The 13,653-nt window shown below is 41.4% G+C and overlaps 1 protein-coding gene across 4 annotated transcripts in view; it reads right to left on the bottom strand.

Moving 5' to 3' along the window:
* Positions 1-13,653, bottom strand: part of LOC140737799 (interleukin-6 receptor subunit beta-like) — a 93,393-nt gene that overhangs the window by 58,469 nt on the left and 21,271 nt on the right. For all 4 annotated transcript variants that reach the window (XM_073064454.1, XM_073064451.1, XM_073064453.1 and 1 more), the window contains exon 3: positions 4,993-5,061. In XM_073064454.1, coding sequence (XP_072920555.1) covers positions 4,993-5,061 — 69 coding nt within the window. The remainder of the gene's footprint in view (positions 1-4,992; positions 5,062-13,653) is intronic.

Genomic DNA, 13,653 nt, shown 5'->3' with positions numbered 1-13,653 from the left:
AATTAATTCTCTTTCCATTAATTTTATACTCTGTGACCTCTCATACTTGAATTACTACAGGAACAACTTCCCAATAACCAAATCTGGCCAGATCCCTCATAATTTTGTGCATTGTCAAATTGCCTTTCAGCCTTCTCTGCTCCACACCCTCTTTAAAGCATCCCACAATTGTTGTCCCTCATTAGAGGAACCATTCAAACACTTACTCACCCTTCCTATAATATTTTGACCAGAATTGAGCACAGTATTCCAACTGAAGCCAGACTAGTAGAGCTTCTCACAGTTATTTTCTATGCCTTTGCTGATAAAGTCAAGAATGTGTTTGCTTCATTAACCATGTTCTTAACCTTTCAATTATTTGCACACACATACCCATACTATTCTATTTTGCCTTTCATAGAAACATAGAAACATAGAAAATAGGTGCAGGAGTAGGCCATTCAGCCCTTCGAGCCTGCACTGCCATTCAGTATGATCATGGCTGATCATCCAACTCAAAACCCTGTACCTGCTTTCTCTCCATACCCCCTGATCCCTTTAGCCACAAGGGCCATATCTAACTTCCTCTTAAATATAGCCAATGAACCGGCCTCAACTGTTTCCTGTGGCAGAGAATTCCACAGATTCACCACTCTCTGTGTGAAGAAGTTTTTCCTCATCTCGGTCCTAAAAGGATTCGGCATTATCCTTAAACTGTGACCCCTCGTTCTGGACTTCCCCAACATCGGAAACAATCTTCCTGCATCTAGCCTGTCCAATCCCTTTAGAATTTTATACGTTTCAATAAGATCCCCCCTCAATCTTCTAAATTCCAGTGAGTATAAGCCTAGTCGATCCAGTCTTTCTTCATATGAAAGTCCTGCCATCCCAGGAATCAATCTGGTGAACCTTCTTTGTACTCCCTCTATGGCAAGAATGTCTTTCCTCAGATTAGGGGACCAAAACTGCACACAATACTCTAGGTGCGGTCTCACCAAGGCCTTGTACAACTGCAGTAGAATCTCCCTGCTCCTGTACTCAAATCCTTTTGCTATGGATGCCAACATACCATTTGCCTTTTTCACCGCCTGCTGTACCTGCATGCCCACTTTCAATGACTGGTGTACAATGACACCCAGGTCTCGTTGCATCTCCCCTTTTCCTAATCGGCCACCGTTCAGATAATAATCTGTTTTCCTGTTCTTGCAACCAAAGTGGATAACCTCACATTTATCTACATTAAATTGCATCTGCTATGAATTTGCCCACTCACCTAACCTATCCAAGTCACCCTGCATCCTCTTAGCATCCTCCTCACAGCTAACACCGCCGCCTAGCTTTGTGTCATCCGCAAACTTGGAGATGCTGCATTTAATTCCCTTGTCTAAATCATTAATATATATTGTAAACAACTGGGGTCCCAGCACTGAGCCTTGCGGTACCCCACTAGTCACTGCCTGCCATTCTGAAAAGGTCCCGTTTACTCCCACTCTTTGCTTCCTGTCTGCCAACCAATTCTCTATCCACATCAATACCATACCCCCAATACCATGTGCTTTAAGCTTGCACACTAATCTCCTGTGTGGGACCTTGTCAAAAGCCTTTTGAAAATCTAAATATACCACATCCACTGGCTCTCCCCTATCCACTCTACTAGTTACATCTTCAAAAAATTCTATAAGATTCCTCAGACATGATTTTCCTTTCACAAATCCATGCTGACTTTGTCCGATGATTTCACCTCTTTCCAAATGTGCTGTTATCACATCTTTGATAACCGACTCTAGTATTTTCCCCACCACCGATGTCAGACTAACCGGTCTATAATTCCACGGTTTCTCTCTCCCTCCTTTTTTAAAAAGTGGGGTTACATTAGCCACCCTCCAATCCTCAGGAACTAATCCAGAATCTAAGGAGTTTTGAAAAATTATCACTAATGCATCCACTATTTCTTGGGCTACTTCCTTAAGCACTCTGGGATGCAGACCATCTGGCCCTGGGGATTTATCTGCCTTTAATCCCTTCAATTTACCTAACACCACTTCCCTACTAACATGTATTTCCCTCAGTTCCTCCATCTCACTAGACCCTCGGTCCCTTACTATTTCCGGAAGATTATTTATGTCCTCCTTAGTGAAGACAGAACCAAAGTAGTTATTCAATTGGTCTGCCATGTCTTTGTTCCCTATGATCAATTCACCTGTTTCTGACTGTAAAGGACCTACATTTGTCTTCACCAGTCTTTTTCTTTTCACGTATCTATAAAAGCTTTTACAGTCAGTTTTTATGTTCCCTGCCAGCTTTCTCTCGTAATCTTTTTTCCCTTTCCTAATTAAGCCCTTTGTCCTCCTCTGCTGGTCTCTGAGTTTCTCCCAGTCCTCAGGAGTACCGCTTTTTTTTGCTAATTTATGTGTTTCTTCTTTGGACTTGATACTATCCCTAATTTCCCTTGTCAGCCACGGGTGCACTACCTTCCCTGGTTTATTCTTTTGCCAAACTGGGATGAACAATTGTTGTAGTTCATCCATGCGATCTTTAAATGCTTGCCATTGCATATCCACCGTCAACCCTTTAAGTATCATTTGCCAGTCTATCTTAGCTAATTCACGTCTCATACCTTCAAAGTTACCCTTCTTTAAGTTCAGAACCTTTGTTTCTGAATTAACCATCTCACTCTCCATCTTAATGAAGAATTCCACCATATTATGGTCACTCTTACCCAAGGGGCCTCGCACCACAAGATTGCTAACTAACCCTTCCTCATTGCTCAATACCCAATCTAGAATGGCCTGCTCTCTAGTTGGTTCCTCGACATGTTGGTTCAGAAAACCATCCGGCATACATTCCAAGAAATCCTCTTCCTCAGCACCCTTACCAATTTGGTTCACCCAATCTATATGTAGATTGAAGTCACCCATTATAACTACTGTTCCTTTATTGCACGCATTTCTAATTTCCTGTTTAATGCCATCCCCAACCTCACTACTACTGTTAGGTGGCCTGTACACAACTCTCACCAGTGTTTTCTGCCCCTTAGTGTTATGCAGCTCTACCCATATCAATTCCACATCCTCCAGGCTAATGTCCTTCCCTTCTATTGCGTTAATCTCCTCTCTAACCAGCAATGCTACCCCACCTCCTTTTCCTTCCTGTCTATCCCTCCTGAATATTGAATATCTCTGGATGTTGAGCTCCCATCCTTGGTCACCCTGGAGCCATGTCCCTGTGATCCCAACTATATCATATTCATGAATAACTATCTACACATTCAATTCATCCACCTTGTTACGAATGCTCCTCGCATTGACACACAAAGCCTTTCCTCATTCTTCCTATCAAAATGCGTCACCTTACATTTCTCTACGTTAACTTTCATCTACCAGTCATCTGCCAATTCCACCGGCCTGCTTATAATAAGTTACTATCTATCCTCTCTAGTGCTCACAATATTGGTAAATTTTGTGCCATTTTCAATATTAGAAAATGAGTTGTACACCTCCAAGTCCTGGTCACAGATTAAAAGGGCAATGGCTACCATCGCAATCCATAGGCACGGTGTCTATTCATCTTCCCCAGTCCAAAAATATAATCATTTACCATAACCTCCCATTATTTTAGCCAACCTCATATCCATGCTATAAATGTTCCATTTATTCATAACATGCACTGGAGAGTGCCGGTAGCTTTAAATTCCTGGGTGTCACTATCTCAGAGGACCTTTCCTGGACCCATTATATAAATATTATTACAAAGAAAGCACAACAGCACCTCTACTTCCTCAGAGTCTGCAGAGGTTCAGCATGTCACCGAAAACCTTGGGAAATGTCTATAGATGTGTAGTGGAAAGTGCATTGACTAGTTGCATTATGGCCTGGTAGGAGAACTCCGATGCCTTTGAGTGGAAAATCTTGTAAAAGGTAGTGGATTCAGCCCAGTATGTCACGGGTAAAGGCCTCCCAACAATTAAACACGTCTACATGAAACGCTGTCGTAGGAAAGCAGCATCCATCATCAAAGATCCTCACCACCCAGGCCCTTGTACTTTTCTTGCTGCTCCCATCAGGTCGAAGATATAAGAGTCTCAGGACTCGCACCACCAGATTCAAGGACATTTACTACCCCTCAACCATCAGGCTTTTGAACAAAAGAGGATAACTACATTCATTTATGAGATGTCCCCACGACTAACAATCTCACTTTTAGGATTCTTTGACTTGTTATTTCATGCTCCTGTCATTTATTGCTATTTATTTATATTTGCATTTGCACAGTTTGGTGTCTTCTATGCTCTACTTGATCTTTCATTGATCTTGTTTATAGTTACTATTCTATAGATTTGCAAGTATGCCTGGAGGAGAAAGAGTATCAGGATTGTAGGTAGTGCCACATATGTACTCTGATAATAAATTTTACTTCGAACTTTAAAAAGATGGCCATTGGAGTTGTAGTATACAATATGTACCATTGCTACAAACATCCTTTTTGCTTTTAAGGCATCATATTACTGACTGTTCCCTGAGATTCAACAATACTTATAAAGTCCCGTAGAGCTCCTGAACAAAGTGGCACACAGTTCTTCTGCCCAATGTGTATTTGTTGTTACATGCAGTAGGCGGACTTTATTAAATGTTAGGAGTGCGGGAAAACTTTGTATAGGAAGATAAAACTTGAAGGAGTTGAGGCAGAGCTAGAAAGGATGAGCCAAAAGCATTATAGAGTTCTGGAAGAGCAGGAAGTGTAAAATGCAAGAGTCCAACATCATTTCAGAGATGCAATGAGGATATAAAGAAAGATAGATAGATATAGTCAAGCCACACACACACACACACACACACACACACACACACACACACACACACACACACACACACACACACACACACACACACACACACACACACACACACACACACACACACACACACACACACACACACACACACACACACTATATATATAGTGTAATAAATTAGTTTGAACTCCAACCACACATGCAATCTTTATAATGCTTACCTTCAACCAAAAATGAACTTATTGAAAACATTACCCACACCCAAGCAGTGACAGTCTTTCCTGTAGAAACTGCAAAAGTAAAAGAAAGAAAATATTGATCTTAATATTAAGATAATATATTCTGAACAATTACACTTAATTTTAAAAGATATTCTTTATGCCAGTTACTCAAAACAAATCTAAAAGAATCATACCGGAAACATTAACTTCCCTGGATGCTGGCTGGAGCACTCTATATTGCTAGCAATTTCTCATTTAGAGTAGTCATAACATTTATTACGTATTGATTCAGAATTTTTTCATCCATGTTCTTCTTTAGAACACGAAAGATGAAGGACCTTGTGGGAAATTGCAATGAGCAATGGACTGTCCATGCGAGACAAGACCAAGCACAACGAGTTCACTGTCTGTTGTCCTGGTAGTCAGATGACTCAACCAAAATCCTGTTACTGATGAACCATGGCTCTATCAACAACAGAGCCAAACTTCCAGTTGTGGAAGGCACTCAAACACACCATACTCACCATGCTTAAAGTCTCAGTTACTTATACACTGAGAGTGAAGATAAAACGTACTCAATTGTTCATGTGATAGGAGGATTTGTAAATGATTGTTAATAAACCTTGTTTAGAAGGTTATTGGTTTGTGCTATTTCACTGACATTTTCTCAAGTCACCTGCAGTTACTATTTTAGAATAATTATTCATACCAAGGAAATTACATCATTATTCAGTTTGATTTATATTTCAATCCATTATTTCCATTGTACGTCATGACACTGACTCTCTTTAAGATACCATTTCAAATGTGCTATTACATCAGGGCTACATGGCTGTCCTTCAGCTGTTCTGTGAATCGAGACAGTATGGTTTGCCTTATTTAGCATGGAAAACATCACGGTCCATTTGTCACCCATGCAAATTTAGAGTTCACTAAAATGAATAATTGGAAAGCTAATTAATATTTTTTTCCATCTCTCTAGGTGTGGCTCCACCTGAAATCAAATAAATGGCCACAGTCTAAAACTAACCATTGATCCCCATGATATGTAAACTTGAGTTTTGGTATCTGCATAATCTGATATATTGAGATTAATGAATATCATGAGTCTAATGCATATGGTGTGATACTTCAGAATTCAAACTCACCAACGCCCTCAGTAATCCAAAACACAAGTGTAACTTTGCTTTCAGATTCTATTCCTGGTTCACTTTGATGGGTTTCATTTTTAACATTTAAAATCCAGGTATATTTGCTTATTAAAAGTTGTCGAGAGATGCATAAACGTTTCACTAACAGGCACTTCCAAGAAACAGATTGACCAGTTGTCTCCATGTACATTTTGAAACCACGTCTGAGGAAATATGCCATGCTTAAGTAGTAGCGCCATGGTAGCGTGGCAGTGACTGTGATGCTATTACAGCTTGGAGCGTCAGAGTTCAGCGTTCAATCCCAGCATCCTCTGTAAGAACTCTCTGTATGTCCTCTCTGTGAAATGTGTAGGTTTTGTTCAGGGCCTCCACTTTCCCCCACAGTCCAAAGATGTTCCAGCTAGGTAAACCGGTCATTGTAAATTGTTCCAAGATTAGGTTTGGGTTAAATCAGGGTTGTAGGGAGTTGCTGGGCAGTGTAGCACAAAGGACCAGAAGGATCTATCAGAGCTGCATCTCTAAATGAAATAAAATAAGAAGTCACACACACAGAACGCTGGGGAACTCAGAAGGTCAGCCAGCGTTTATGGAGAAGAGTAAACAGTTGACATTTCATGCCAAGACCCTGTCTTGATGAAGTGTTTTGGCCTGAAACGGCGACAGATTATACTTTTCCATATGCTGCCTGGTCTGCTGAGTTCTTTCAGCATTTTGTGTGTGTGGCTTTGGATTTCCAGCATCTGCGGATTTCCTTGTCTTAATAAGAACATGAGGAATAGGAGCAGGAGTAGGCCATCTGGCCTGTTGAGCCTGCTCCACCATTCAAATAAGATGGTGACTGATCTGGCTGTGGACTACCTGACTTTTCTCCATAACCGTTATGCAAAACTCTATGTAGCTGTGTCTTTAGTGTATTTAATGAGGCAGCCTCTACTGGATAGGTAATTCCACAGTTTCTCTACTCTCTGGGAAAAGCAGTTTCTCCTCACCTCCATCCTAAATCTATTCCCCCAAATTTTGAGGCTACTCCCCTTGTTCTAGACTCACTTCAAATCCAAGTTCAAGCTGAAGTTTACTGCCATTCAACCATACACATGTATACAGCTTAACGAACTATCATTACTCTGGGGCCAAGGTGCGAAACACAGTACATACAGTTACAGGCCAGCACATACAGTCACAAAATAAGATCAGCACAATTCCCTATGGTATAGCCTGAAGATTCACAGGTTGACATAAAGTCCAACGTATGTATATGTTTATGTAAGACAGTACAATGTTACTGGCACTGTTATAATAACAAAGCAGTGGTATAAATATGTGAAACAGCAGCAATAAAAGATGAAAAGTGACCAGTGCAGATTTGTTAGTTGGGAAGTGGGAGAGGGTGGTGTGGCTGTGAGTTCAGACAGGGTATACACACGTGCTGAGTGGCAACAGGGTGAGAAGTCGAACAGCCTGGGGGAGGAATCTATTACTCAGCCTGATAGCTCTGGTTCTTATGCCACCAGCAGACAGTCAAAGAGATTGCAGGAAGGATGGTTTTACTTGTGAAAACAACTTCCCTGTCTCTACTTTACAATCTCTTTGACGCTCTATATCATCAGACAGGAGGTAGCATAGTATTAGGACAAGGACTGTTAGGATGGGAAACAGTGTCTTCCACCAGACCATCAGACAGGTAAACTCCCTGTCACCACCTGCGTCTCATCACGTATGAAGATTCAGTAGTGTTAGAACATAGAACATAGAATAGTACAGCACAGTACAGGCCCTTCGGCCCACAAAGTTGTGCCGACCCTCAAACCCTGCCTCCCATATAACCCCCCACTTTAAATTCCTCCATATACCTGTCTAATAGTCTCTTAAACTTCACTAATGTATCTGCCTCCACCACTGACTCAGGTAGTGCATTCCACGCACTAACCACTCTCTGAGTGGAAAAACCTTCCTCTAATATCCCCCTTGAACTTCCCTCCCCTTACCTTAAAGCCATGTCCTCTTGTACTGAGCAGTGGTGCCCTGGGGAAGAGGCACTGGCTGTCCTGTCTATCTATTCCTCTTATTATCTTGTACATCTCTATCATGTCTCCTCTCATCCTCCTTCTCTCCAAAGAGTAAAGCCCTAGCTCCCTTAATCTCTGATCATAATCCATACTCTCTAAACCAGGCAGCATCCTGGTAAATCTCCTCTGTACCCTTTCCAATGCTTCCACATCCTTCCTATACTGAGGCGACCAGAACTGGACACAGTACTCCAAGTGTGGCCTAACTAGAGTTTTAAAGACCTGCATCATCACATCGCGACTCTTAAACTCTTGTCTCTCGACTTATGAAAGTGCCTGTACTGTTTACTTTTTAACTTGTGGCATAATGCACCTTATACTAAATGTCAGACTTCTGGAATATATTTTATTATTTGCTAATTTATTTGTGGTAATGTGCAGTGTGTGTGTTATATGTACTGTGTTGCATGTCATGGTCTGGAGGAACATTGCTTCATTTGGCAATATACATGTATACGGATGAATGACAAGAAACTTGAATTTAACTTATTTATAATAAACTTATTTATTTTTTTTTATTATTATTGTTTTTCTCTTCTATATTATGTATTGCATTGAACTGCTGCTGCTAAGTTAATAAATTTGACATCACATGCGGGTGATAGTAAACCTGATTCTGATTCTGATTCTTCTGAATTCCAGTGAGTGTGATCCCAGATGACTCATTCTCTCCTCATTGGTTAACCGTAATCTCTGGAATCAGTCTGGTGAACCTCCTCTGAACTACCTCCAAAGCTATTATATCCTTCCTCAAGTAAGGAGACCAGAACTGCACAAAATACTCCAGGTGTGGCCTTAGCAGTACCCTGTACAGCTGCAGCATAATCTCTCTGCTCATATATATATGGCACTCATAAAGAAAATAAATTAAAAATCAGTTTTGCATGGTTCAACATTATTGTCAGCAGAGCCTATAATCGGTGAAAGCTCACTGTTTCTCTATGTAAGTCTTTAAGGTTGTTACAGCCTTCATCATCTGAAAAAAACCCACCATTAATCAACAAAAACAGAAAATGCTGAAAATGCTTAGCAGGTCAAGTCATGTTTCTGGGATGGTTACTTCCAACTTTTTCTTTCAGATTTTTTTCATCTGTAGTATTTTTTATTCAATCACAAATAGTTGAACTTCTTACACACGTTCCTCAAATCCACTTACTTTCACACAGCACAGCTGATCTTACTCCTAGGCATCTTCTGTGCTACAATATTTATGAAATTGGAGGATAGTTCTGCACCTTTATGGTCTATTATTAATAAGATCAGCTCTAATGGGTTTTCACAAAATTGCTATTGAAAATTGCACAAAATTAATACTAACATTCCTGCCCCTATTTATCAGAAACTGAATCAAAAACAGATTTATGGTCACTGACATAAATCAGGAAATTTGTTGTTTTGCGGCAGCAGTAGAATGCAGCCACAACAAATTATTAGATGTTACAATAAGAATAAATAAATAGTGCATTAGCGAGTTATGTTCAGGGGACATTTGTAAATGTGATGTGGAGGGGAAGAGGCTGTTCCTAAAACATTACGTGTGGGTCTTCCAGCTCCTGTATATCAAATATTATATTGCTACCCAGAAGTCAGTGAAGTCCAGAGGACAAAGTGGAAGGTCAAAGTCCAGAGCTCAGCGAGTCCAGAGGGAGAAAACCCGAAAGGTTGAAGACCGAAATCAGCGAGTCTGAAGGTAGAAGGATAGTCCAAGCCAGAGACTGAAGGTTGAAGGCCAGAGGTCTGCGGGTTTGAGAGTCCGGGGCCAAGGCCTGAAGGCCCAGAGGCAGCCTGGGTTTGGATGCCTGTGTGTATGAGGGGTGGAAGGATGAGAAAGGGGCTCGTTTCATTGTTGTTCTTTGAATTAGTTCTGTTGCTGCTGCTCTTGTTGTTCTGTGCTGAGTGTTGCTCTGTTGAACATGGTGGGAATGCTATGTTGGCACCAGAATGCAGGTTGTCCCCAGTACATCCTTGTGTGTGTTGGTTCTTAACACAAACAACCTATTTCACTGTATGTTTGCATGTATAGATGATAAATAAACCTGAATCTGTACCTCCTCCCTGAGGGCATATCCCAGACAGTGAGGGTTCTCAGTGATGGACACTGCCTTTTGAGGATGTTCCCAGTGGTGGGGAGGCTTGTGCTCATGATGGAGCTGACCGAGTCTCAACCCTCTGAAGCCTCTTATGGTCCTGTGCATTGGCACCTCCACAGCAGACAGTGATGCAACCAATCAGAATGTTCTCCATGAAATATCTACTGAAATTTGTGAGTCTTTGGTGACATATCAGATCATCTCAGACACCCAATGAAGTAGAGCTGCAGGCTTGTCTTTGATGTGATTGCATCAAAATGGTGGGCCAAGGACCGATCCTTTGTGATGTTGTCACCCAGGGACTTGAAATTGCTCTCCTTTTCCACCACTGGTCCCTCAGTGAAGATTGATGTGTGTTCTCCTGACTTCCCCTGAATCGCTGAGTATTCGGCTGAATGGATTCTTAATCTTTGGTATAATAATTTGCATACAAAACTGCTTAAACCAGTGATAGGTGTGCCCAGTGTTTATTAAACACAGCTACCTTCAATGTTAAGCCAATTGTTAAAACACCAGAGTAATTCTGTTGACTCAGAATAACTAAGTTGACCTCAGGCTGTCGTGTGATACTCGATGTTTGACTTGTTTGATTTCATTTCAGTTTGGTTTTGGATACTTCAGATGGATTTATAAGAAATGTGATTAAAAACAGGAACTTTTTTTCTTGGCTGCCAATTTAGACAATAGTGACAAACAGCTCCAGAAGTTCCTGTAGCACACAGGACTTGATTCAAACGTTATTATGGATTATAATTACAATGCCTTTTCCTTATGTGCTTACAGGAAAACCACATAAAACTTATCCCTCATTGATGGCCTCATTGATACACTTTTACAATATCTCACTTAACATCTTCTCTTTTTATTGTAAGCATAATCCCTGACCTATTTTTAAACAGGAAGAGACCATAAACGAAAACAATTTTCGCTCCTAAAGTTCCCTTCTCCATAATCTTCCCTTGCAAGCTAAAAAGTAAGTATTCAATCCTCATGGGAGCCTCCGAATAAAGGTAGATTTTTCACACCCCATCAGGAAATCCAAGTCCTTGGCTTCATTTGGCCTTTGTGGCGTCAGAGTTCAGACCCAACACTGTTGCAGCCAATTGCCTCACTGACTCGCACATACACACACAATCATCACCAAAACGCACAGAGAAATACTTCTTAAAGTTCCTCTGCAAAAAGAAGCTCCACGTATCACTTGCACAGCAGCCGTGGAAAGGTGAACACAATTGTGATTAGCACCAAGTTGGGGATGTTCTCCATGATTATTTAGAGCTGCTGAACTACGACTCTACTGAACTGAGCTCAATTCTGATATGGGGTACTGAATATGAATACTTTCTCCATGAATCCTTACCTTCTGCTTTAGTGCCACTACCCAGCTATAGCTCACTCCTAGTTCAAAAGTCAAGGAACTCGACTAAAAAACACCCTTTCTGAAGTAAATTATCACTGCAAGCAATAAAGCAGCGCCTCAACTAGACTGTTGGGGTCATCTACTGTATCCGGTGCTCCCGGTGTGGCCTCCAGTCAGTCAGACACACTGTAGATTGGGAGACCGTTTCACAAAGCACCTACACTCCGTCCGCCAGAAAAAGTGGGATCTCCCGGTGGCCACCTATTTTAATTCCACTTCCTGTTCCTATGCCAATATGTCAGTCCATGACCTCCTCTACTGTGGCAATGAGGCCACGCTCACGTTGGAGGAGCTACACCTTATACTTTGTCTGGGTAGTCTCCAACCTGATGGCATGAACGTAGGTTTCTCGAACTTTTGGTAATTACCCCCTCCACCCACATTCCACCATTCCCGTACCTGTTTCCCTCTTTTACCTCATCTTCTTACTTGCCCATCACCTCACTCCGGTGCTCCTCCCCCTTTCCTTTCTTCCATGGTCTTCTGCCCTCTCTTATCAGGCTCCCCCTTCTCCAGACCTTTATCTCTTTCATGAATCAACTTCCCAGCTCGTTACTTCACCCCTCCCCCTCTCCTGGTTTCACTTATCACCTACTACCTTGCAATTCTTCCTCACTTCACCCACCTTCTTACTCTAACTTCTCATCTCTTTTCTTCTATAGTCCTGATGAAGGGTCTTGGCCCAAAACGTTGACTGTTTACTCTTTTCCACAGATGCTGCTGGCCGGCTGAGTCCCTCCAGTTTTTTGAGTGTGTTGCTATGCTGTTCACGTGCTGGCCTCATAAACCAGGGCATTGAATATAGAAGGTGGAAGTTATGCTGCAGTTTTATAAGGCTTTGGTGATGCCACACTTGGAGGAGCCTATTCATTTTTGGTCACCCAGCTACAGAAACGATTGATTAATTGGGATACAGCATGGATTAGGCCCTTCCAGCCTCTCAAACCTTGCCACCCAGTAATCCCCTGATTTAATCCTAGCTTAATCCAAGGGCAATTTACAATGACCAATTAACCTGCCAACCGGTACGTCTTTGAACCGTGGGAGGAAACCGGAGCATCTGGAGGAAACCCACGCGATCACAGGGAGAACGTACAAACTCCTTACAGGCAGCAGGCAGGAACTGAACCTGGATCATCTGTACTGTAAAGTGTTGTGGTACCATGATGTTACTAAACTGGAAAGAGAGCAGAAAAGATTTGCAAGGATTTTGCCAGGATTCAAGAAACCGAGTTAAAGGGAGAAGTTGGATACATTAGAACTTTATTCCTTAGAGTATAGGAGACTGAAAAGTGATTGTATAGACTGTATAATATCATGAGGAGCACAGATAGGGTTAATCCACTGAATCATTTCTCCAGGGTTGAAGAATGGGGAACTGAAGGCATGGGTTCAAGTAGAGAAGGCTATGATTTAATAAGAATTCCACTTACATGGAATTAACTGGCAGAGGAAGAAGTGGAGATCAATGCAGTTACAACATTTAGAAGTTATTTGGATAAGTACATAGACAGGAAAAGTTTGAAGAGAAAGTCATCATGTATCACTGTGGTATAGCAGTTAACTTTCACTTTAACAGGCTGTGAAATGGTTTAACTATCATGGTCCCATCTGAGTACTTAGTCATGAAAGACTCACATGTGTGTTTGTGGTTCACAGATACAACAATCAGTGGAACCAAGAAAAGAGCACGGAGGAAATGTGTGCATTTTTTTCTGACTATGGCTGTCATAAGTTTAAACGTTTCTTCACTTTGCTAAGAAGGAGATTTTTAAACGTATAATAGTCATAGTGAAAATAATAATAAACTTTTGTGGTCTTTTTTTTCTGAATGGTTTTAAGTGCAACTTCTGGAGTTCGTCTCTGAATATCTGGGCACATGTCTTGAGGTTGGCAGTGCTTTTGTAAAAATGAGCCAAGTTTGTTAACTATGA

This window comes from Hemitrygon akajei, chromosome 13, assembly GCF_048418815.1.
Source record: "Hemitrygon akajei chromosome 13, sHemAka1.3, whole genome shotgun sequence".
NCBI classification, from domain to species: Eukaryota; Metazoa; Chordata; class Chondrichthyes; order Myliobatiformes; family Dasyatidae; genus Hemitrygon; species Hemitrygon akajei.
This window is presented reverse-complemented; position numbering and strand designations above follow the sequence as displayed.